At 42.6% G+C, this 27137-nt stretch overlaps 1 protein-coding gene across 2 annotated transcripts in view; it reads right to left on the bottom strand.

Annotated features, from left to right (window-relative positions):
* LOC132403284 (kinesin-like protein KIF13B) overlaps positions 1–27137 on the bottom strand; it is a 249855-nt gene that overhangs the window by 5309 nt on the left and 217409 nt on the right. The window contains exons 34-39 of one of the 2 annotated variants that reach the window (XM_059986722.1): positions 22703–22780; positions 19316–19369; positions 16444–16561; positions 11177–11310; positions 7968–8024; positions 5556–6699 (exon numbers count right to left, since the gene is read on the bottom strand). In XM_059986722.1, coding sequence (XP_059842705.1) covers positions 5556–6699; positions 7968–8024; positions 11177–11310; positions 16444–16561; positions 19316–19369; positions 22703–22780 — 1585 coding nt within the window. The remainder of the gene's footprint in view (positions 1–5555; positions 6700–7967; positions 8025–11176; positions 11311–16443; positions 16562–19315; positions 19370–22702; positions 22781–27137) is intronic. The other variant, XM_059986723.1, reaches the window with a different exon arrangement.

Raw genomic sequence — 27137 nt, 5'->3', positions numbered from 1 at the left:
AATTGAATGGTTGGGAAATCCTGCTTTTTGCAGATAGAGTGAAGGTGCTCAATAAAACATTTCCCCAGTCTCACCAATGTGGAGGAGGCCACATCAGGAGTTCTGGATGCAGCAGGCAATTCAACAGATTCACAGGTAAAGTACGGTCTCTCCTGGAAGGACTGGTTGGGGCCTTTTATAGGGGTGAGTGGCATTTCTGTCACTTGCTGGGAGAGGGAGATTAGTGGGAAGGGATGAATGGACAAGGGAGTCACAGAGGGAAAGCAGAGCGTGGGTGCAGATGGATGCAAGGGTGAACAGCTGGAAGCCATGGTACACATTGGCACCAATGACACAGGTAGGAAAAGGGAGGAGGTCCTGAAGATAGAATATAGGGAGTTAGTCAGAAAGTTGAAAAGCAGGACCTCCAGGTAGTAATCTCTGGATTTCTGCCTGTGCCACATGCCAATGATGGTAAGAATAGGATGATTTGGCAGATGAATGTGTGGCTGAAAAATTGATGCAGGAGGCAGGTTTTCATATTTCTGGGTCATTGGAATCTCTCTGGGGAAGATATAACCTGAACCCGAGGTGGACCAATAGCTTTGTGGACAGGTTTCCTGGAACTGTTGGGGATGGTTTAAAGTAATTTGGGAAGAGGGTGGGAACCAGAGTGATACAGCTGAGGATGGGGCATTTGGTATACAACTAGATGCAGTGCGTAGTAAGACTGTAAGGAAGGATAGGCAGATGGAAGGGCAGAAATGCAGCCGGGGGATCAGTCAAAAACTGTAACTGGGGGCCAAAATCAAAAAGGGTGACAGATACAGGACAGAATTCACACAATATACACCACATACATAGAACACCACTAGTTACCAGCAGCCAATCTGAAAAGGATCTTTTTATTCCCAATCTTTGCTTCCTGCCAATCAGCTAATGTTCTATCCCTGCTAGTATCTTTCCTGTAATACCCCTGGGCTCTTGTTCGGCAGCCTCATGTACAGCACCTTGTCAAAGGCCTTCTGAAAATCCAGGTACACAACATGTACCAAATTAAGCTTTGTCTATCCTGCTTGTTATTTCTTCAAAGAATTTCAACAGATTTGTCAGGCAAGATTTTCCCTTAAGGAAACCATGCTGACTTATAAAAAAATGTCATAGGCAGTTTGTCCCCAGAGATGGAGACAGAGAGAGAGAGAGAGATTGAGAAAGGGGAGAGAGGTGTCAGAAGCGGACCAGGTGAATTTAAGGGCAGAGTAGAAGTTGGAAGCAAAGTTGATGAAATTGATGAGCTCAGCACGTGTGCATGAGGCAGCGTCAATGCAGTTGTCAACAGAGCGGAGGAAGAATTGGGGAGCATTACCAGGGCCAGCTTGCAACGTGGACTGTTCCATGTAGCCAACAAAAAGGTTGACATAGCTGGTGCCCATTGGGTGCCCCTTGAGTCTGGAGAAAATGTGCGGAACTGGAAGAGTAATTGTTGAGTGTGAAGATAAATTCCGCCAGCAGAGGGTGGTGGTGGAGGAGAGGAACTGGTTGGGTATGATGTTGAGAAAGAAGCAGAGAGCCTTAAGGTCTTCTTGATGGGGGCTAGAATTGTATAGGGACTGGACATCTATGGTGAATTGAAAGTTGTTGAGCAGACCACGAGTACGTGAAGTGTGGAGGATGTAGGTAGAAAGGGACTGAACTAAGGGGGATAGAATGGTGTTGACGTAGTAGACAATGTTGTCCCATTTTCAACCTGAAAAGATGTTCCAAAATGATTCCCTTCATTTCCAAAGTAACCTTCTGTTCAATGTTCCCGTCAGATTTCTGCTCCAACTGATTTAACCAGCACCATTAAATATTTCATTAAAATGACACCAAAGACAGTCACCTAACACTCACATTACTGATTTCCCACACTTGACATTCAGGGAAGAAAAAAAATAACTTCCCCATTATCCATTCTTTTACACTTCACTCAAAGTGAATCTATTCTCACACTCAGTTTCTGGAAGAATGGAGGAAGGGTTCATAAGAAAATTATTTGAATATGAAAAGGTATCAGTTTTGCACAAATGGATCCCTAATTTGGTATGTCATCAAATTTCTACAGATGTTCTGTGGAGAGCATTCTGAAAGTAGCACCACTATCTGAAGGCCACTTCACAGGATCAAAAAAAAGCTGTAATGGGTTGCAAACTCGGCCAGCTCCATCATGGGGACCAGACTCCTCAGCATCGAGGACACCTTCAAAAGGGATGCCTCAGGAAGGCAGCATCCATCATTAAGGACCCCCATCACCCAGGGCATGGCCTCTTCCCACTGCTACCATCAGGAAGGAGGTACAGAAGCTTGAAGGTACACACACGAGTCAGGAACAGCTTCTTCCCCTCCACCATCAGATTTCTGAATGGACAATGAACCCATGGACACTATACTTCACTATTTTTATTCTCTTTCTGCATATTTAGTTTTTTATATGCATCTCTTATTTATAATTTATCATTTATTTTACATATTGCAATGTACTGAGGCACAAAACAACAGATTTCATGACATACAGTTGCAAGGAAAAGTTTGTGAACCCTGTACAGTCACCTGTTTTTCTGCATTAATTACTCATAAAATGTGGTCTGATCTTCATCAGTCACAATAATAGGCATACACAATCTGCCTAAACTACAAACAATTGTATTTCTCATCAATATTGGGTACACCGCTTAAACAATCACAGTCTAGGGTCAAAAATCAAGTATGTAAACCTCTGGGATAATGCCTTCTATAAAAGCAATTTGGAGTCGGGTGTTCCAGTCAATGAGATGATAATGGAGATGTGGGTTGTAGAGGTGCCCTGCCCTATAAAACAGACACATGAAATCAGATTACTAATAAAGCTTGCTCTTCTCAAGAAAAACCTGTTTATGTGCACCATGCCTCAATCAAAACAACTTTCAGAGGACTTTGGAAGAAGAATTACAGAGATGCATAAAGCTGGAAAAGGCTAAAAAAAGGCAATTCCAAAGACCTGCAAACCCTTCCCACTAAAAGGTTTTGGCCCAAAACGTCGACTGTTCTCTTTTCCCTAGATGTTGCCTGGCCTGCTGAGTTCCTCCAGCATTTTTTGTGTGTTGCTTGGATTTCCAGCATCTGCAGATTTTCTCTCATTTGTTTCTAAAGACCTGGGTGTTCATCAGTCCATAGTAAGAGAAATTGCCTATGAATGGAGGGAAATCAGTACCCTGGGAGAGGGCATCCTGCAAAGGTCACAACAATAGCATAAGGTGCAATGCTGAAGGAGGTGAAAAAGAACCGAGGATAACAGCAAAAGACCCTGTACAAATCTTTAGAACTCGCTAAAGTCTCTGTTCGTGTGTCCACTGTAAGAAAAACACTGAACAAGAATGGTGTTCATGGAAGGACCCCACAGAGGAAACCACTGCTCTCCAAAAATAAAACACTGCTGCATGTCTCAAGTTTGCAAAAGATCACCTGGATGTTTCACAGTGCTTCTTAGAACAATGTTCTGTGGACAGGTGAAACAGAAGTTTAACTTTCTGACAGAAATGCACACCATGGAGGAGAAAGGGCACAGCACACCAGCACCAAAACCACATCCCATCTGTGAAGCATGGTGGAAGGAACATGTATCATAGTTTGGGGCTGCTTTGCTGCCTAAAGCCTGGACAGCTCGCAATCGTTAAGGGAACAATGAATTCAAAGTTGTATTAAGACATTTTACTGGAGAATGACAGGGTAAGCAGTCCATCACCTGAAGCTTAATAGAAGTTGGATGATGCGACAAGACAGTGATCCAAAACACAAAAGTTAATCAACAACAGAATGGTTTAAAAGGAAGACTGTGTTTTGGAATGGTCAAGTCAGAGTCCAGACCTTAACCCAATTGAGATGCTGTGGCATGACCTGAACAGAGTTGTTCATGCAAGGTATCCCAGAAATACTGATGAACAGAAACAGTTTTGCATGGAGGAATGATCTAAGATTCCTCAATTAAACAATGTGCTCAATAAAGACATGTAAAGTACAATTATCTGTGTGTTATTAGTTTAGGCAGATTGCATTTGTCTATTATTGTGGCTTTGATGAAGATCAGACCATTTTATGAGTAATTGGTACAGAAAATCAGGTAATTGCAAAGGATTCACAAACTTTTCCTTGCAAATGTACGTCAGTGATAATAAACCTGATTTTGACTCAAATTATAAAACGATTCACTGTTCTAAAAACCCTTGATTGCAAGTGGAAAAACAAACTGCTCTGCCCTTGTGTGACCGATACTTACAGAAAGTGACTTTACCTTCCATCCCTGGGATTGGGGGTGTGGTAAAGGCAAAGGATGCTGCTAATACAGTTCAGCAGATAATTCTGACACAAAAGGAAACTGGGAGGAGAAAGCAAGGCAGGGGAGTTTTGGAGAAACAAATCTGTTTAACCTTAGTTGATTTGACAGTTTAAATACTTGCTTGAGCAGTTTGTGATGTATCATTTGAATGAACAAGTTGAGTTGTACACTGGCCCCGTCAGCAGCATCTCAAACTGATAAACAATGCTGCAGCGCAACAGTTCCTGGCTTTAACAGTGACATACAATTGTTGCTTGCTGAATGCCTGACTACTGCACAAAGTCAAATTGATAAGGCAACAGAGCATAGGTGACCAATCAGTAAGGCGACAGAGCATAGGTGACCAATCAGTAAGGCGACAGAGTGTAGGTGACCAATCAGTAAGGCGACGGAGTGTAGGTGACCAATCAGTAAAGCGACAGAGCGTAAGTGACCAATCAGTAAAGCGACAGAGCGTAAGTGACCAATCAGTAAGGCAACAGAGCGTGGTTGGCCAATCAAAAAGGTGACAGAGCGTAGGTGACCAATCCAAAAGGTGACAGAGCGTAGGAGACCAATCAGTAAGGTGGGTGAGAGGGTGTACGTGACCAATCGATAAGGTGACAGAGTGCAGGTGACCAATCAGTAAGGTGGTTGAGAGCATGTAGGTGACCAATCGATAAGGTGACAGAGTGTAGGTGACCAATCAGTAAGGTGGGTGAGAGCATGTAGGTGACCAATCGATAAGGTGACAGAGCGTAGGTGACCAATCAGTAAGGTGGGTGAGAGGGTGTACGTGACCAATCAGTAAGGTGGGTGAGAGCATGTAGGTAACCAATCGATAAGGTGACAGAGTGCAGGTGACCAATCAGTAAGGTGGTTGAGAGTGGGTAGGTGACCAATCGATAAGGTGACAGAGTGTAGGTGACCAATCAGTAAGGTGGGTGAGAGCGTGTAGGTGATCAACCCATCAACACAATTGATTAATAATACCTTCCTGAATTTATTATCTATTAGAATAAAATTTATCAATTATGGACAACAGTATTTTGTGGGTTGTATTGCTGAAAAAGAAAATTAAATTATAAAACAAAGAAACCGTAATAAGCACCTTCCAGAACCAGAAAACAGAAAGGAAAATGATATACCAGAACCAAGTGAAACTGAGTTGAAATTAAACTACTTTTCAAACACTGAAATCCTCCTTTAGTTACAAAACCATCTAAAACTACTCTCAGTCACTTACCTGCCGGAACATCCAGCTCAATTCCAATCCAAATTCCATCAGCAAATTCCGTGGGTCCGATATACCTGACAGTACCAGTCTTGTTTGTACCGACTAAGACATATTCCCCGTCTTTTAGCCACTCAGGGATCGTCTCAGCAGCTTCCTCGGAATCTGAAACCACTTCAAGTTTGTCACTTGGTAACTCACAATCGTCAACCCTTGTGCTTACAGTCCCGGAAACACTCCCAGTCTCCGACGCCCCCACCACAGCAAAGTCCAAGGATTGAGGCGGGCACAGTTCTGTTGGCACCGTGCTGACTTCAAGGTGACCTTCAGAATCTTGGCAAGTATTTTCATCACTCAAAATGCCAGTGAACGATTTCAGTTCAGACGTCCTCACCCTTTGAATTTTGAAGGGATTGGAAGTTACATATTTGGGCTCTGCCTCCACATTTTTCACCTCAGGTTTCGACTCGGTTAACGATGATGCCGGCTTCTGCACGGGTGATATATCTGTAAATGTGTCAGTCTGGATGGTATGTGGTGCGGACATTTTGGCGGGCATTAGAGTGCTGACCATTTCTGTCGAGAGTTGTTCAGTTATCTCAGAAGGTGAGAACCACTCCCCGTCTTCTCCTGCCAATGTTTCCTCGGGGTTTAGTGATTGACTGTGAAAGCTTCCACAGTCCTTTCCAACTTCCGTGTCTGCGTTTTGCAGTTGGGTTTGACTTCCAACTTCAATGGAGGTCTGAGGAGCATCATCTCTCGTTTCATTACTGTGATACTGCAGATTCTCAACTCCATTGACAGCACCTCCTGCAAAACTGGGGCTCGCCTCTAACTCAGTGCCTGACTGCGCCAAGCCCTCACAGAGCAATACTTCTCGGTTTTCCGACTGGGCGGAGATGTCCACGTCTGAGGTTACTTGTCTGGACAGGAGAGAGTTGACATCACTGCTTGCCGACATGCTCGTCTCGAAGAGGGTGGCTGTGGAAACGCTGTGTGAGAAGTAGCCGCTCGAAGCTTCACTGGAAGGACTCTGAGGTTCTTCATGGGGTTTCTGGGTGGGTGTGTCAGCAAGCTCACTCTTCAGTGGAACGTTTGCAGGGTGGACGGGTTTCGTCGCCACCATTGGGACACAAGGTGCTTTCTCTTCATGAGCCTGATGGAAATGTAGAGAGACACGACGTTTTCGCAAGGTGACAGTGCATTTCACACCACCCACCTCGTCACTAACCCCACCAGCATGAAGTACATGGGGTACCCATGATGCTAACACCATTAGTAAACCTGACACAATGCTCATCGTCCTCCAAGGTGGAAGAAGATACCATAAGGGCCAGTTCATGAGGTAACACAAAGGAGAGTGTGTGGGAATGTGAAAGAGGTATACCTGACCAATATTTGAAAAGAAAAAAATAGGTTTGCTTGTTTGTAATGAGCTAATTCCTTAAATGAAACAATCGTTCAAAAGCAATTTTTAAAAATCTACTTACAAATACATTGCAACTCAGAGGTTTGAAAACTTCAGTTCAACTGCAGTCACCATTATGTCGGCAAACCAACAGCAAAACACAAGAGTGAGATCCTCATTATACAGGTTAAGTAAAGAATATTCTTGAAGGAGATTTAGTAACGAATACAAGAAATGGTTGATAATCTTCGATCTTTGACTGGTCTTGTACCACACACCACAGGTAAAGATTAAAGGTGAGCTTTATTTGTCATTTGTACATTGAGACATGCAGTGAAATGCATTGTTTGCGTCAAATCAAGTCAGTGAGGATGTGCTGAGGTCACTATGCTTCCTGCGCCAACACAGAATCTCACTATCCCTAATTCGTGTCCTTGGGACATGGGTGGAAACCAGAGAAAACCGACATGATCATGAGAAAACTCTGTTTGTACTTACAGACAGTGGCAGGAAATGGACCCCAATCTGACAGCTGGCACTGCTATGCGACTGTGTGGCCCAATTCCCAAAGTCTAAGGTAGGCTTCTCAGACTACTCTACATTCCAGCTAACAAGCTCAGAGAGATCAGATTTGAAAAAGTTTAAAGTAAATTAATTATCAAAATACTATACGTCACCATATACTACCTTGAAATTAATTTTCTTGCAGGCGCCCACAGCAGTTCTGAAGCATTGTTAGTCTCTCAGTGTCATCGCTTTGTTTCTCCCATCCTTGAAAGTCTAAACATCTCTCCTGGACCTTCCCTTTCACCCACAGCACACAAACCCACATAAGCTTTTCAAACTTGCAAGACAGACCCAAGTCATTTTCTCAGGCCTTAGCGCACAGAGACATGGGATGATTATAAATGTTGGCGATCTTTCATAATTTAGTGAAAATACAGTGAAGAGTCAAAGATATTACAAAAGCATGTGATGTAGCACTGAACCTTTGCAAACCCAGGTTTTATACTTACATCTTTGTTCTGTTCAACATCGAGGCTAGCGGAATGCACTAAAATCTGGGGTACAGGCTACAGAAAGAAATATTATCATTACTTATCACAAACTCAATACTACTCAAAAAGTCAGAACATAACACTAATTCCTCACATTGCCACTTAAAATTCTTGTTTATCAAAAAACAAAAGATCTTACAACATCAAAACAATAACTGCATTTTAATATAATATTCAGTGAATATAAAGTAGGGTACACAGCCAGTGGATAGGGGTGTCTAACATTAGGGGGCATAGGTTTAAGGGCATGAGATTCAGAAGAGATAAATGTTAAATTCAAAAAGTAATTACTTATCTGGAATGAGCTGACAAAGGAGGTGGGGACAATAATAACATCGAGGAGGCGTCTGGACAGATTCATAAATGAGTAGGGCCCAGAGAGGTATGGAATTAATACAGACAAGTGAGATTAACACGACGTTTCAAAGGGCTTGTTTCTAAACTGTAAAATTCTCATGAAGAATTTGTGAAGATCCTATATAAAATGCTCTCATTATGTTTTGTCCTAAATTAAACGTAGGCAGGCTGCTGATCAAGTGCTATTAAATGAGGTTAGTGCAGATGGGAGGGAGGGTGGAGATACATCTCACCTACGTCATATGATGTGACACAACGATGAAGATGAGGAGCAAGAGGCTGGCTGGGACACGTTGCCTGTTTCTGTGTGCTCTGTCTATAATCAGCACTGATTTATTAAAACCAGCCAAGTGAAGGCACTGCACTTGATGAGTAAAGTCACAAGGCACCAGTCAGTCACTTCCCAATCTAACCACAGCTCTGTTGCATTGACTGCATATTCCACTCCAGAGAGGAGGTTGGTGGGGCAGGGTGGGGATCGGTGGGGTGGAGTAGAATGGAAAAAAAACTAACAGCAGCATAAAAATGAGAAAACTGTAAAATTAGCTAAATATTAGGGATATTAATATCCCCCTGACCTTTAGTGAAAGATTCCAAGATAGCGCTGGCAAAACACAGCAGCATCTTGCAGAGCTATCAAAACTACTAACTATTCTATTAAATATACTTTTTCTGGACTGTGATCACTGCAATCTGCAGCCTGTAATTCCCCTGGGCGTTGTACAAGCCGATGTTCAGTGAACTTGCCTGTCGAGAATGCAGACACGGCTAAGGCAGCCATGCTGGACCGGACTTCAGGCCAGATTGAAGCGGTGGGGCCTGGAAACAAACCAATGTTTAGCCAATTTAAGTGCCGTGCCAGATTATAAAGGTTAATGCGTTAAGGCCAAGAGCAAAGGACAAACTGGCATTCGGCTCACTGCCCCGTGAGCGTGGATGATTTCTGGCCAGCTAGGTCAGGTAAACACCTTTATGACACTATAGAATTGTGTGTCTGTATTGCTTAATGCCTGGATCAGCAGAAGATCTTGGAGTAGCCCTCTAGCTACTGCTGTAGACACAAGACTAAGTGATGCAGACCTCTAGCCTACAGCTGTACACCACGAAGCTATGTGACTTGGGTGTTTTCCCTTTAGATTGTAGAAGAATATCAAATATGGAAACGTTGAAAACACCATACCCATTAGAATCAAGTATAAACAGGGTGTGTGTACTGATCGTACGTCGAGTCATTGCTCTCCGGAGCGACAGCTCCCCGTGTCACATAAATAGAGTCTCCTAACATCTGAGCCTAGTCTGGAAAAGGAAATTCCCTAACATAGAGGCTTTATGTACCTCAGCACCGAACTGGCTCAACTCACTTTCGGGGACTCTGTGGCCCTTCTTCCGTGTATTATTTGTTTACTCTTTTTTGTCTGCACCATTTCCACACACATACGTTAGTTGTGTGACGGTCTTTGCTGTGTGGGTTTTTCTGTGGATTCTATTGTGTTTCTTTGTTTTGTGGCTGTCTGCAAGAAGATGAATTGCATAGTTGTATATGGTCTACATACTTCAATAATAAATGTACTCTGAAGTTTGAGGTAGTCTTCATTTACTTCAGAGACATTTTGGTCCAAATTGAAAACTCAGTCAGCACAATCAATGTATATTCCCAATCAAATTCAGAAAACATTTCCCAGAGCTTTTCGTATCCCATTCTGCAAATATTATCATTGGTAAAAACTGATTGATACCTCATTGCTACACAGCCTGGTTTGAAGGCCATATCAGGAGAGTACCTGCCGTTTGAACCTGCCATGTTCATGACAACTTGCCAATACTCGGCACTTGATTTTAGTTTACAATTCAGTCAAAGCCAAAATCATCAATGGGGAGGAAGTACTTGTTAGCCCTACCTAATAACTGGAGAGATGGCATCGTCAACCACTGTGTTGAGAGGGTGCTGGGAGGATTCTGATCCAACAGTGTAGAGGTTAAACACAGCTCCAGGAAAGGATAATGTGCAGGGTGGATCTGCCTTCTGTACCTGTCCTTCAGAATGAGCATCGTGCTGGAAATGGTGTACATTGACAGCCAGGTGTATATATTTAAGTTGACGGATGGGTGTCATTCCAGCAAGCTATTTGTTTTTAAATAGACTGGTCACTTGGAAACACTGTGGTTCTAGATCACTGACATGGAAACCAGAGACTGGGATAGACAACTGCATAATCTCTTCCAAAACAGTTGCAAGAAGTATAAATAGTCCTTTTAATTCACAACAAAAAGACATCTGGATTTCTGACCACAGTTAACTGCCCTAATTTCACCTTCTCTGCAATTTAAAATTAGACAGTTTCTCACTGTAAGGATTAACTTAATCTGTCGCATGTACATCAAAACGTACAGTGAAATGCATGAATGGCCAACACAGTCTCAGGATTGTGCAAGTGCCGCCATGCTTCCACAGCCAACATAGCATGCCCACTACATACTAACCCTAACCAGTACATCTTTTTGGATTGTGCGAGGAAAGTGGAGCACCCAGAGGGAGTACACATGGTCATGGGGAGAATGTACAAATTCCTCAATGATTTGCTGGCACCGTAAACTATTACATTAGCTGCTACGCTACCATGCTGTCCATTGAAACATTACCTCTATTTCTCTTTCCACGGTAGCTGCCAGACTTGCACCTCTGATTTCAATTAGCTCCCTTCACAGACAGCAGAGTCACTTGAGTCCTTACTACACCAACCATGAAAAGAAAATGAACTAATTCTACATATAAAGAATATTTCAGCATGCATGCAGTTACAATTCCTCACCTGACTTGGCAGAGAAGCAGACCTTCTCTTCTCCTCATCCCGTACAGGGAAAAGTGATTTGAGAAGTTTGGGCATCTGAGGTACAAAGGCCTTCACTGGATTCAAGTACGAGGCTGCCAGCACTGACAACGAGTCTGAGAAAAGATGAGAACACCGACATTATTTCATAAATGTCCCTATAAGCAAGATGGTGAGGATGGACACAAGGAAGTTTTCTCTTTAACCAGCATTGCATCACATTCATCAAAAGGGGATCCATCCTGAATACAATCACTTTCTCACCAACTCATTCCTAAGGTGTCCTATCATGCTATGAGCAATACGTCAATATCAAATATGGCCCTCATCTCAATGAAGATGCAGCACTCTTAAAGAATCATTCTCAAATACAAAAGAAATATAGTGAGAGGACGACAACATAGAAAGCAGGCTCTTTGTCTCATTCGTGCATGCCTAACTGTCATTCTGCCTCATCCCATCAACCACCACCCTCCTTACCCCTCCCATCCACGTACTCAGCCAAACTTCTCTGAAATGTTAAAATCAAGCCTTGAGCTTGTTCTACACGCACATCACCCTCCGAGTAAAAAAGTTCCACCTCATGTTCCCCTTAGACATTTTACCTTGCACTCTTAACCCATGACCTCCAGTTCCAGTCTCACCCAATCTCAGTGGAAAAAGCCTGCTTGCATTTATCTTATCTATACCCTCATAATTTTGTTTACCTTGTCAAATCTACCCTCAATCTTCTACATTCCAAGGAATAAAGTCCTAAACTATTCAACCTTTCACTATAACTCAGGTCTATCTTTAAAAAAAACACATTTGTACTGTAGTACCTTCAGAAGCACCCCATGACAGCAGAACAAAGTGAAAGACTTGGGTACTGACCCGAGGTACAGACTTCTCGGCAGAAAGACATTTGAAGATGAAGCTACGTTAAAGAGATGTTGGCGAGACTGGTTTATTACCACATGCACTGACATACAGTGGACAGCTTTTACTTGCAAGCAATCCAGTCAGATCATTCCATGCACACATCAAAAGAAATAAACAGGAAAGCAGAATAAAGTTACAGAAAAAGCACAGTGCAGGCAGACAAAAAAAGTGCAAGGGCCACAGCAAGGGAGGCTGAGAAATCAAGAGTTCACCTTTTTGGTATGAGAGATCAATGCAGTGATGCCAATGTAAAAAGTTATTTTCCAAGATCCTTTTTGAAATTGCAGTAAGATTGTCATTTTATTTGAATTAAGTGTTTGCTTATCTTTTTCCAATGGCAGTAAAGCACAACAGCACCAGAGAGACTCAGATTTCCTGGAAAATTGATGGAGGGCCACATGGGAGGGAAGGGTTAGGTTGATTTTGTAGTCAGTCAGAGGTTCAACAGAACATCATGGACCAAAGGGCCTGTACTGTGTTCTACAGACTACAGAAGATTCATTTTGGTGATGAGCAGATACTCTAATTCTTTGATTGGCATTCTCACACTAAAACCTGAGACACTGAGACATTCAGCCAGCCAATTCCTTCAGCGAGTGTGGTCAGTTCATTTAAAAACTGACTGCAGAATTATGATCTCTTTTGATTAAAAAGTTGTGAACAAAACAAAAAGACACATAGGAAGAGGGATGAGCAGCCAATGTGAAGCAACCAACCTGTACTGGGTGTAAATCTGGATCGACGTTGACGTATGATTGAAATTCCTTACCATAACACAGATTCCATTGTTCCAGCACAGTGGCATGGGGGAAATATAAAACTGTTAGTTCCAGCACAGCAATGTTTTTCAGACAGGCCAAGTTCAATATTATTGATGAAATATTGTCACATTTACATCATTCTACTGGATCCAGCAAGGGAGTTAACTGCTGTGATTCATAAACAGGCTGGTTGTCTGCAGCAAGTAACTGGGTTCCTAAAACCTTCTCACATATACAAGACACAAGCCAGGGTTCTGATGAAATACTCTCCACCTGCCTAGATGAATGTTGCTCCATACATGTTCACAATGAAGCAATCCACCCACCATTTTAACTGTAGAGCTCCAAGCTGATAGCCTTCACAGAATGCACTGCAATTACTCGCTAAGGCTATTCTTGAAGCCCCAAACCTCTGTTCTCAGGACACATAGAAGCACTAATACTGGTTTTTAAATCTCTAAAGAAAATTATAATGCTTAAAGAGAATTCAAGAGCTACAAGGCTATATTGCAGCTCCATAAAACCCTGGTTAGACCACACTTGGAGTACTGTATTCAGTCCTGGTCAGGAAAACTGTGGAAGCATTAGAGAGCTGGATGCTGACTGGATTAGAGAACATGTCTTATGAAGACAGGTTGAGCAAGCTAGGGCTTTTCTCTTTGGAGCGGAGGAGAATGAGGGGTGACTTGATAGAGATGTACAGGATGATATGAGGCATAAATTAAGAGGACAGCCTAGGACTTGCCCCAGGATGAAAATGGCTAATAATAAGGGACATGATTTTAAGGTGACTTGATGAAATTACGGGGTGAGCGGGGTATTAGAGGCACATTCTTAACACAGAGTTGAGAAGTGCTTGAGAAACACCGGTAGGGGTGATGGTAGAGGCAGATACATTAGGGCATTTAAGAAATTCTCAGATAGGCACAGGGACAAAAAAATGGAGGACAACGTAGGAGAAAAGGGTTCGGCTGATCTTAGAGTAGGTTAAAAGGTCAACATTGTGGGCAGAAAGACCTGTAATGTTCTACATCTAGACTGAACTCCAGATCAATAAACTAGCACAGAACCACCATCAGAAGGACTAGAAGAATCAGGACACCCGAGTAAGACAAGCGAAGGCAAGTTTGAGGGAGATGTTAGAGGTAGGTATTTTTTGTTAATATATAAACAAAGACTGGTGGGTGCCCGAGCAGGCTACTGGGGGTGATGGTAGATGATAAAAAAAATGGAGGGCTGTGTTGGAGGGAAAGGTTAGATTGATCTTGGAGCAAGGTAAAAGGGCCTGTGCTGCGCTGTACTGTTGTATGTAGAACTATGATGTCTGAATACGATGCTAATGATCCCATCTGTCTGCACGTGGACTATATCCCTCAAATTCTTTGACTGTCAATGTGCCTGCCTAAATGCCTTTTAAATGTTGTTGTATCTGCTTCCACCACGTCCCTGGTAGCGTGTCACTGGCATCCAAACCTCTAACAAATGGATGCCTTCTAGCCGACAAATCAAAGTTAGGCAACTGGAACAGCTTCTTCCCCCCTGCCATCAGATTCTGAATGGACAATCAATCCATGTAGACTTCCTTGCTATTTTATGTTGTTTTTTTTGCTTGACTCATTTAATTTATTGTAATTTACACCTTTTTATTATGTACTGCTGCTGCAGAACAACATATTTCATGACATATAACAGGGATGTTAAACCTGATTCTGAAATTGGGTGACATTTACCATGTGAATATACTCACTAGGTTGGTAGTTTTGTGGATTATAAGGATATTCTTCTGCACTAAAGACTTATTTTCAGTGTTTATCAGTCTTTGTTTATGCATACAAACTAGGTTCCCCACCTGTACCTAATAAAGTTACCACTGTGTGCATGTTCCTCAGCTCAAGTAGAGGTCTGCAAAGTACAATGCATCTGCACTGTTCTTTTCTTTAGGGGTGCAAGTTTTATTTTTTTGAAAAAGGGTAATGTACCATATGAAACAATTAGAATAGTAAATTAAGGTTACTAACTATAAGGAGAAGTTGAACAAACTTATGTAATTTTCTCTGGAGCACCAAAAACTGAGGGGCAACCTGACAAAAACATAAAATTATGAGGAGCAGAGATAGAGCCTTCTTCCCAGGGTGGGAAAGTCAAACGCTAGAGGACATATTGTGGGGATAAGATGAGGGGGAAGTTTACAGCACAACACACAGGAGCAGAATTTGGCCATTTGGCACATGGAGTCTACTCTACCACTCTATCATCCCTCTCAACCCCATTCTCCTGCCCCCTGTAACCTTTACATTCTCATTAATCAGGAACCTATAAAACCTCTGCTTTAAATGTATCTAATGACTTGGCTGTTTGACTCATAGAATCATAGAGTCATAGAAAAGTACAGCACAAGCAGGCCCTTTGGCCCATCTATTCCATGCCAAACCATTTAAACTGCCTACTCACATCGGCCCTTGCATCACTACTTGTGATGGCAGCTCATTCCACATTCTCACAACCTTCAGAGCGAAGAAGTTTCCCTTTACGTTCCCTTTAAACTTTTCACCTGTAACCCATGACCCCTGGCTGTCATCCCACCCAACTTCAGTGGAAAAAGCCTGCTTGTATTTCATGAGCTAACACACCAAACTTTTTCTATTTGCTAATTATTAGATTCTCACCATTTAAAAATGGTTCTCCTACTCTTCCTACCAATAAGTAATGTAGGATTTTTGTATTCAACTTGTCTACATCTCTTGGCATATGGATGTAGGAAATGTGCTTGTGCTACACTCTATCTTTCAACCATCAGATCTAAGATCTCCTTTGAATGTACAAAAGCTCTGGTTCAAATGGCTGTCTCGAACCTTTTGAAGAATCTGACCATATCATGAATGTCTAGAGCACTACAGCAAACAAGTCTTCATGCAGTATCTGATGTAACCAGGCAAAGAATTCCACAGATTTAGAGGAGATTCTTGAGACGGGTTTTGTTTTGACTCAGAGCAGTGAGTACCTGAAACACATTGCCAGGGAAGCAGATCCAGCAGCCATGCTGAAGGCATTTAGACAGGCTGATGGAACTAAGCAGAGCAAGACCGGCATGGACAAGATGGGCCAAAAGGTCTGTCTCTTGCTGTAGTACTCTACAACTATGAACAAGCAGGGAAAATTGGGGTGCAGGAAGATGAATTGGTCACTTGAATTAGCATCCTGTTCTGCACAGACAACATGGGCTGAAGGGACTGTTCCTGTACTGTGCTGTTCTATGAAACAGAGCTATGATTCATAAAGGTAGCAGATTCTGCAAATGCTGGAAATCTTGAGCAACACACAATGTTCTGGAGAGACTCAGCAGGTCAGGCAGCATCTATGGAGGGAGAATAAACAGTCAATGTTTCATGCTGAGACCCTTATCAGGACAGATGAAATGACTTGACCCGAAACATTGACTGCTCATTCCTCTTCACAGAGCTGAAGTTCCACTTGCTTCAAAACTTTATGACTCAGATGTTTCAGCTTGCCTGAAATCCCTTGAAATAACCCTAAATTTGCTCGGTATCCTCTCTGCCTAGTTCTCACCTGCATCTTGTGACTGGGGTGGCAACGAATAGCGGGACACTGGGGAGCGATGTGGAGGCGTCCTCTTGTTTGTCTGCAGCGCAGCCATGGATATGTCCTGGTGACTCTCCCATCGGCTCTGCCCAGGAAAAACACAGGATTCATTTACCATTTTACCTTGATCTTTTGGCTCCCTGCTTTAAGGGACAAAATAAGGAAGATGATAAACTAAGTTGTAAAATAAATGCCCCCCCACCCCACCCAATTCAATGAAGTGGCAACTTCATTGAAGTGTAAAAAATGATAAGAGACATAAATAAAGCGGATAGCCAGAGACTTGTGCTCGTGGTGGCAATGGCTATAACCGGGGTTGGGGGGGGGGGGATAATTTTAAGGTGACTGGAGGAAAGTATGGGGGGGGGGGGAAGGGGATGTCATTGGTAACTTATTTTTTTAACTACACAGAGTGATAGATGCATGCAAGATGCTGCCAGGGGTGGTGGTAGAGCCAGATATATTAGGGGTATTTAGAGACTCTTAGGTTGGTACATGGATGACAGAAAAATGGAGGGCTATGTGGAAGGGAAGGGTTAGGTTGAAAGGTTGTCACACTGTGGGCTGAAGGGCCTGGACTGTGCTGTAGTATTCTATGTTCTGAAACAATGAAATCTGGAGAAAACACTAACTGACACTCAAGATATTGCAGTGGTTTTGATTAATATATTGTAATTGACACAGAATAAAATTCGATAGGCAATCACTTTTCAATATTTACTGATTGCTTGCCAAGTAATGAAAGGTAGTTGGTATGGAACCTGACACTGTAATAACAATGCACACAAATGGATGAAAGGTTTGACAACGGGAAAAGGAGAAATTGACAGATTAAAGATCGGCTTTATTTGTCACATGTACTTCTAAACATCAAAACATACAGTGAAATGTGTCATATGCATCAATGACTAACAGAGTTCAAGTATGTGTTGGAGGTGGAGGGCAGCCTGCAAGTGGCACCAACACAGCAAGCCCACAGTTCACTAAGCATAACCCTTCGGAATGCAGGAGGAAACCCGCGTGGGAAGAATACACAGACTAGGTAGACAGTGGCAGGAACTGAACCACCAGCTCTGGCTCTGTAAACCACTGCACTAGCCACTATGATGAGTTTAATCTAGTGGTCGCCAACCTGTCGATCACGATCGACTAGTCCATCTTTGAGACTTTCCCAGTTGATTCCGAAAAACAATGAAAAATAAATAGACAAATACTGTTGAGAAATTGTTTCCGGGTTGCGGGGTTTTAGTTCTGTTCTTTCTGTCCAGTGCGCGTGCGTATAGCTCTCCCACACTACACAGTGTAATTCACTGGTCCCCAACCACCGGGTCGCGGGGAAACGATATGAGTCAGCTGCACTTTTCCTCATTCCCTGTCAGCCCACTGTTGAAACTGAACCCACGCAAAGTCATCAGGCGACTAAACGCAGCGATACCCTCATGCCAGGGATCACCAGTTGGCCTCGGGCAGCTGGCGGGAAGTGCCGTTGCTACTGGCCTGGAGCGCTGACTCTGAACCTGTTTAGCACACCAAATGTTTGTGGGGAACCCGGTGCTAAAGTATTCGCAGATGACCTAATTCGGGCTCAGCGTTTCGTAAGTATCAGAGCAGCTACCACGCTGCGATCTACTGAGACAAATATTTGCTGGCCGATAGATCCAACAAGGGGGGCGGGCGGGCGCTCTGTCCCACTCCCCACTCGGTCGGCCGCGCACTCCGGGCTGTGACCGCTGCTGCCCCAGTTCGAGGACCTCTGGCCCTGACCTTGTCCTCTCACCCCACCTACGAGCAGCCGCACCTGGCCAAGGCACCTGGCCAAGGCGTCTGGCGGCGGGCGGGTGGGAGGCTGAGTTCCGCAATGTCTCAAAACTGCTTCAGTACCCTGAGTCCAAGCACACAGCACTTAAAGATGAAGCCGCTGAGTTTTCTCAGCGGAAAAAACATGAGCAAGTGGGGTGGAAGCCGAGAGCTGCGAAAACTAGAAGAGACTGGACATAAGGAACCTGCTTAGAGTATCGCTGTATTCCGGTTGTGTTTAACAGCCCCGCCCCCCCCTCCCCCCCCGTGGGCCAGTCCACAAGAATATTATCAATATTAAACTGGTCCGCGGTGCAAAAAAAAAAGGGCGGGCATCCCCGGTGTTTATATATTGTTTCTACTTCCGGGTCGCGGGGTTTTAATTCTGGTCTTTTCTGCCCTGGTGTGCACGCGTGTAACTAATTGATGTGGGGTCGATCTTGCCTTGAACTAAGGCTGAGGTAGGGGATCTTGGGCTTAAAGGTTGGTGACCACTAGCTTAATCTCATCAGTTTGCAAAATGTATAAGTCGACAGCATCTGCATCTCTTGAAAGTTGAACAGAACTATTTGAGATGCTAATGCAGAAATAATTTTCTTCAGAGACTGGGCAGATGAAGGGAGCACATTTCTTTTCACAGACCAGAAGGCATAGTGTGAAGAGGCAAATCTCACTTAAGACCAAGATGAGGAAGAATTTCTTCTATCAAAGGGCTGCGAGTGTTTAGAATTCCTTATCCTAGACCTGGGAATGCTGAATTCTTGAAACTGAGGTGGATAGATGTTGAGACAACAAGGGAATTGAGGATTATGGGATGGGACAAAAAAAAAGGTCCAAGTTAGATTTGTCACATCTTGCTGAAAGATGAAGATGGCTTAATGAGCCGAATGGCCTGGTGCTGTTCTTACTTTTTATAATCTTACTCTGAATTCAGTTAATCAGGACTGTAATAATCAAAATTTGATTTTGTTCATGAAGGGAATTATTGATTGGAGCAAATTAACAAATATTCTGTGTTATACTCGAGTTAAAATGTGGTTACCTTGTTACGTTCAAGGCTCGATCTTGTGTTGAGGTCATGACGGCTCCCAGATAACTTTAAAGAAAAAAGATCAAGAAAGACGCATGTTACAGGAATTTAAAATGATTCAGGAACAGCTTCTACACTTCTGCCAGGCGATTCCAAATGGACACTAACTCACTTTTTAAAAAAATGTACATTATTTCTGCTTTTGCACTATTTTTAATCTATTTTATATCTGACACATGCTGGTGATAATAAACCTGATTCTGATATTATTCGGGCAATATAGTACGTCTAAATGTTTAAACGAGAGAAGATGATTCTACATCTTTTAAAAATCAGCTTTATTTGTCACATGCCCATCAAAACACACAGTGGAATGAGTTGTTTGCATTAATGGCCAATACAGTCTGAGGATCGTGCTAGGGGCAGCCCATAAGTGTCACCATGCCTGGCACCAACATAGCGTGCCACAACTCACTAACCCTAACTAGTACATCTCTGGAGTATGGAGTGACACCCCTGTGGAGAACGTGCAAACTCCTAACAGACAGTAGCAGGGATGGATCGCCGGTGCTGTAAAGTGTTATGCTAACTGCAATACCTCAGGCTGGCACTGGTCTCCCTGGAGAAAAGGAGGCCGAGGGGTAACCTAAATGGGTATACAAAATCACAAGGGGCATAGATTGGGTAAATGGGCATAGTCTTCATTACAGTGAAAAGGAGTCTAAAACCAGAGGGAGGGTATAGTTTTCAGGTAAAAGGGGAACCAAGAGGCTAATTTTTCCATAAGGTGGTGGATATATGGAACGCTGATAGAGGAAGTAGTAGAGGCAGGTACAACTACAAGATTAAAAGGCATTTTGAATAGTTTACTGGAAAGAAGGGGGACTTTAGAGGATTATAGGCCAATGTAAACAAACTAGATTAGTGAAGCATGTTGATCAGTATGAACAAGGATCTGCTTCCATACTGTACAATTCTAAGTATCTTAATTTGAATGGTGACAGTGAAAATAAGTTTGAAATTGTGTTTTACATCCGTTTTAAATATCTATTTAACTGTTACACTAGCAGGCACTGACTGTAATCATAGGACAGTTAGAAAATGATTTACCCCATCTCTAAGCCTCTCATGAATTTGTATATCCATACAAGGTCACCCCCTCAGCCTTCTTCACTCCAGAGAAATGTAAAACAGTACCAACCTATTTAGCAGGGTGGTACTACAGCGGAGCAGTTAGTGATGCTTTACAAAATGCTTCCTCATCTAATGTAAACAGAACACGTTACACAAGTTGTGACTTCAAAAGCGAACAAGATGAGTATTTTTTCCCCTCAATTCAGTCAGCTGGATATGGACATCGCTGGCAAGGCCAACATTTTTTCCTACACTCAGCAGTCCCAGAGGTAGCCTTCTTGAACCAATTCATCCATACAGTGAAGGGACTGTACCTCCACAGTCAATCACGCACTGAGCTGTCAGAATTGCTAACATCATGTTTTACAACAGAGGGGAACAATCAGTGTCTTGCCCCTACTTAAGCTAGTAGAAGTTATGGGAAGGATATACTCATCAAAAAAATCTTCTGCAGATTTGAACAGCGCACCTTGTACACGATGCATTATTAGAGCATTAGCCCTCATTGCCTTTCCTTACACAGGAATTTATGTCTGTGGCAGAACTGCTGAAGAATTAATGGAAATTAATTTGCAATTCTAATTATATTGTTAAATCATAAAATACCAATAAATTAGATTTTTTAAATTTAGTTCAATATCAGCGATGCCTAATTTGGAGTATTGTGTACAGCTCTGGTCACCTAACTACAGGAACGATTAACACTAAAACTGAAAGAGTATAGAGGAAATTTACAAGGGACTTAAGGACCTGAGTTATAGGGAAAGACTGAATAGGTTAAGACTTTACTCCATAGACCATACTAGAATGAGGGGAGATTTGTTAGAGGTATACAAAATTATAAGGGTATAGATAGGATAATGCAGGCAGGCTTTTTCCATTGAGGTTGGGTGGGTCTACGACTAGGAGGTCATATGAGGTTAAGGATAAAAGGTGAACTATTTGAGGAGAACACGAAGGGAAATGTCTTCATTCAGAGGGTGGTGAGAGTACGGTACGGGCTCTCAGTGGATGACCAAAATTAAGGAATAAATTTTATTAATTAACTTAATTAATGTGATTTGCTTCCACATTAATTATGCTTCAGAACTGGAATCAGTTGACAGCCATGCTCTGTTGATTGTATGAACTACATTACACAAATGATACAACTCTCTTAATATCATAAATCAGTGGTAAGTTCAGTACTAATAAGAAATTGTGACACCACTGTACTTTAAGACCGAACTTGAAACTCTGCCAGTTCATCGATGTGCAGTCACAATCCATGCCTAGCTTGCCAATACTGTGGCGAGATGCTTTACTGCCACTGGAGTACATGGTTACGTGTGAGTACCAAGAAGGATGCTTCACTCACAGGGGCACATGGCAATGAAGGAGTCCCATACCAAGCACAGAAGGGGCTATCTACTCAATTCATGTCTTCTCAATTTTCTACTTTTTGATAAAAGTTAATGGCAAAACGTTCATCTACTTACCTTTTAGGAACAATGAGGAATTCTGCCTCTTTCACTATTCCTACGAAGGCTACTACATACTTCCTAACACCACATGCAAGGAGAAAAATCCCCACCAGTTCCTTACATTTGGAGGAGCATTATTCTTTCACCAGCACTGTTTCTGATCATATACACAGTAAATAAACCACCTCTAGTGTCTCATCTCTTGGTAATAAGTGTTCTTTAGTTGCCAACAAACTGAACAGAAAATGAAGTCATTCTCATCAACAACAAAAGTTTACATTTATATTAATCAATCACTTTATAAAGCCAGATAAAACTCTTCTTTACCTTCTTTATGCCCAAATCCACAGATGCGCTCCTAAAACTAAGTCTTGTGAAATTTTATTTTTTTAATTTTATTTCATTTAGAGATACAGCACGGCAACAGGCCATTCTGGCTCAATGAGCTCGTGCTGCCCAATTAACCCTCTAACCCGTATTTCCTCGGAACGGGGGGAAGAAACCGGAGCATTTGGAAGAAACCCATGCGCTCGCAGGGAGAACATTCAAACCCCTTACAGACAGAAGTGGGAATTGAACCCAGGCTGTTGGCACTGTGATAGTATTACACTAATAACTACGCTATCGTGCTACCGCCACTCCCTCCCCCATGAGGATAAATATCCTTCAGAAAGAATTTTGTTTAGTACACTAAAGTTATTAATCCTGCAATCTGAACTCACACACTGAAGAATGGGCTCAGCAATACAGTGAAAAGCAGCTTCACGTGGCCACAACAGGAAAAATTAACTTGAGCTCATACCCGGTTGACGTTTGGAGAACTGTTGCATCTTCTGGTCAATTTACGCTTTGCATTCAATTGTTCTTTTACTGCAACCTCCTGTTCATGAAGCACAGCAGAAAAACAACACAACACACGATCAGGACAAGACAGGACTGGACAGCACAGAGAAATCTGCAGTTCCACAATGCAAAATTAACACTTCAGCACGTAAGCAAGCACTGGCTTTTCAGCTAGACAGAAAAAAAAGATATATTTTCCCAAAACTCCAGGATATTCTCTACCAATAGCTTCACCCTCAGCTCGTCTCATTACTTCTATCGCCTTGATTATAAAGCCTGACCGTCATTCAGCATATTAAATCCATACTAGCTCTTTAAAGGAACACATTTTCCACAAAACTTTGCAAACTCTTTAATTTTAAGAACATACCCTGAGTATCAGAACAGAATCTGCATCCACTGTTACCCAAAACAATGCATTCTAGTCTCTCAACAATCCAATGTTTAGATTCATTGTTCCTTGCAAGTGGTGTCACAGGTGGACAGGATAGTTAAGAAAGCTTCATAAGTCAAAGCACTGACTTCAGGAGATGGGATGTTATGTTGACATTGTATAAGACATTGGTGAGGCCTAATTTGAAGTTCTGAGTCCAGTTTTGGTCACCTAGAGGAAAGATGTAAATATGATTTGAAAGAGTATAGAGAAAATTTACAAGGATGTCACTGGGATTTAAGGTCCTGAGTTACAGGAAAAGGCTGAATAAATTAGAACTTCTTTCCATAGAATGTAGAAAATTGAGGAGATTTGATAGAGGTATACAAAATTATGAGGGATGTAAGACCATAAGATATAAGAAATTCCTTATCTATTCTGAGGCTGTGTCCTCGGGTCTTACGACTCCCCCATCATAAGAAACATCCTCTCCACATCGACTCTATCAAGGTCTTTCAACATTCGATAAGTTTCAATGAGGTCAACTGTCATTCTTATGAATTCCAGTGAATATAAGCCCAGAGCGATCAAACGGTCTTCATATAACAAGCCATTCAATCCTGGAATAATTTTCATGAATCTCCTTTGAATCCTCTCCAATGTCAGCCCATCCTTTCTAAGCAAGGGGGCCCAAAACTGCACATAACATTCCAACTGATGCCTCAACAGTGCTTCATAAATCCTCAGCATTATAGCCTTGCTTTTATATTCTCGTCCTCTTGAAATGAATGCTAACATTGCATTTGCCTTCCTCACCACCGAGTCAACCTGCAAATTAACCTTTAGGGAATCCTGCACAAGGACGCCCAAGTACCTTTGCACCTCATATTTTTGCATTTTCTCTCCATTTAGAAAATTGTAAACATTGTCATTTCTTCTACCAAAGTGCACAGTCATACACTTCCCTGCACTGTATTCCATCTGCCATTTCATTTGCCCTAGTCACCAGCAGCCAACCAGAAAAGGCCCCCCTTATTCCCGCTCTTTGCCTCCTGACAATCAGCCAATGCTTTATCCATGATAGAATCTTTCCTGTAAGCTCTTAGCTTATTAAGCAACTTCATGTGTGGCACCTTGAAAAAGACCTTCTGAAAATCTAAGTACACAACATCCACCAATGTAGGCTTTATCCACTAAGATTATGGGTTAATGGCAAAAGAGGAAACCTTTAACCTGAGGGGGAGCTTCTTCATTCAGAGTGTGGAACAAGCTGCCAGCAGAAGTGGTAGATGCAGGGTCAATTTCAACATTCAAGAAAAATTTGGATGCATGGATGGGAGGGGTGAGGTCAATGGGACTATGCAGATTAATGTTTCAGCACGTATTAGAAGGACCAAAGGGCCTGTCTCTGTACTGTAGTGCTTTATGACTCTTAATTGTGGCAGTTTTGATGCCCTTGCAAAAATAGATCCTTCTTTTTCCTTTTTCTAGCTTAATCAGGATAAGAATAACCTAAGAGGTTTTGCAGATGTTGGAAATCCAGATTTACACATACAACATACTGAAGGAACTCAGCAAGTCAGGCAACATCTACAGAGAGGAATAAACAGTTGATGTTTTGGGCTGAGACTGTTCGTAAGCACTGGAATGAAAGGAGGAGGGAAAAAAGAGATGGGGGAAGGGGAAGGGTACAAGCTGGTGAAGTCAAGTGTTGGGGAAGAAGGGTGGGCGGGGGCGTGAAGATAAAGTAAGACGCTGGGAGGTGATAATTAAAGGGCTGAAGAAGGAGAAATCTGATAGGAGAGGCAAGTGGACCATGGGAGAAAGGGAAGGAGGAGGGGCACTAGGGGGGAAGGTGATGGGCAGGAGAGTGGAAGAGAAGGGGTAAGAGGGGAGCCAGAATAGGAAATGGAAGAAATTACCAGAAGAGTAACTTGCAAAAGGACAAACTAATGTACAAATGTAGAATGCTGACAAATTAATAAGTAGGTGGACAATCCAAACAATGACTCCAATAAAAACAGAAGTTAGTGCCTTTAAAGAGCAAACACCAGGAAATCTGCAGATGCTGGAAATTCAAACAACACACAAAAAATGCTGGTGGAACACAGCAGGCCAGGCAGCATCTATAGGGAGAAGCAAGGTCTCTGCCCGAAACGTCAACAGTGCTGTGTTCCACCAGCATTTTGTGTGTGTAGTTAGTGCCTTTAATGGGATTGGAGATGAAAGTCATTTGGTGAACACTTGAACACAGAAGAGAAGACCCGGAAGAAGGCGATAAGCAGGTGAGAAGGGGTAAAAGGTCAGAGTGGGGAATAGAAGAAGAGGGATGTGGGGGGGGGGGGGGAGGGAAAACATTTTCACCTGAAGGAGAAATTGAATTCATACTATCAGGTTGGAAGCAACCCCGGGCGGAATAAAGGTGTTGCTCCTCAACACTGAGAGTGACTTATCTTGGCACAAGAGGTGGCCATGGACCAACATGTCGGAAAGGGAATGGGAAACAGAATTAGAAAGTTTGGCGGATGGTGCGGAGCTGTGCAACGAAACGATCCCCCAATTTATGACCAATCTCGCCAAAGTAAATGAGGCCACATCAGGTGTACCAGACACAATGGATGACCCTAGCAGATTTGCAGGTGACGTGTTGCCTCACTTAAAAGGACTCTTTGGAGCCCTGAATGGAGGCAAACGGGCAGGTGTAGCACTTAGGCTGCTTCCAGGGAGATTAATGGGGAGGAATGAACGGACAAGTGAATTGCAGTGGGAGCAATTCCTGCAGAAAGTGGAGGGGGTGGAGCTGGAGGTAAAGATACATTTAGTAGAAGGATCCCTTTGGTGATGGGGGAAGTTGTGGAGGAGGATGTGTTGCACATGGAGGCTCGAGCAGTGGTAGTTAAGGACAAGAGGAACTCTATCACTGTAAAGGCGGTGGGAAGATGGGGTGACCGTGGATGCTTGGGATATGGAGGAGATGTTGGTGAGGGATAGAGGTGCAAAAGGACTAAGCATCCATGGTGAAAATCAGGCGACCGAGTTACTGAGCAGATTGAGAGCATGAGAAGTGTTACTGATGCAGGTGGAAAGGGAAGGGATGGGACAGAACCAAAAGGAAAACTGGAATAGCTGTTTGAGGATGTGAATTCAGTGGGGCAGGAGTAGGCAGAGACAATAGGCCTTCCTGTTCAGTCTGGTTTGTGTCCCTTTAAATAATAGTGCTCTGCTGTGGAAGCTAAAAGTTTAGAGCATTTAAAAATAAACAAAAACAATTTGCAGAAAATAAAGTTTATACACTCCAGATATTTTCTTTTAAATCAACAACTGCACCGATGCGCAATCAGGTTCACTTCTAATTTAATCTCTGCTCAGCTCAAACTCATGAAACAGATTTAACATTAAACATCACTTTTAATTATTCTTTTAACTGCTTATCAAGCAGTTTCTTTATACCTCCAGTGAAATCCTTCCACCGGTCTTTGAGCCAAAACATAAACCTTACAGAAGTCCCTCGTATTTGTGTTCCTAGAAATTGGTCTGTGTTGCAATTTCCTGTCAGGCCAGGTCATCACCTACCAAATTTCCTGTTGATTTATTTCCTTTTCACACCAATTTTGTGGGAGAAGGTCATATTCTACATCTCAAATTTTTGAAGGTGATTTGTGAATATTGGAAGGATGAATTTCTGTAACACAAAAGGCCATAATGGATGGATTCACAGATACGCAAGAGACACTGGAAAACTTGAGCCACACAGACAAAATGCTGGAAGAACTCAATAGATCTGGCAGCATCTATGGAGGGGAATAAACAGCTGACATTTTGGGCTGAGACCCTTCATCAGGGTTGTCTGTACTACCTTTGTGCTCCTTTCTCAGATAGTTCTATAGGATTGAAGAACTGTTGCTTCTGCTCTATCATGGACTTTTGAGGTGGCTGACGAGGCTGATTTGGGAGTTGCAGACTCTAGCAAAGGCAGAATCTGATGAAATGGGTGATTACCTGCCAGTTAAACTTGAAAATA

The sequence above is a fragment of the Hypanus sabinus genome, chromosome 12, assembly GCF_030144855.1.
Source record: "Hypanus sabinus isolate sHypSab1 chromosome 12, sHypSab1.hap1, whole genome shotgun sequence".
In the NCBI taxonomy this organism is placed as follows: Eukaryota; Metazoa; Chordata; class Chondrichthyes; order Myliobatiformes; family Dasyatidae; genus Hypanus; species Hypanus sabinus.
This window is presented reverse-complemented; position numbering and strand designations above follow the sequence as displayed.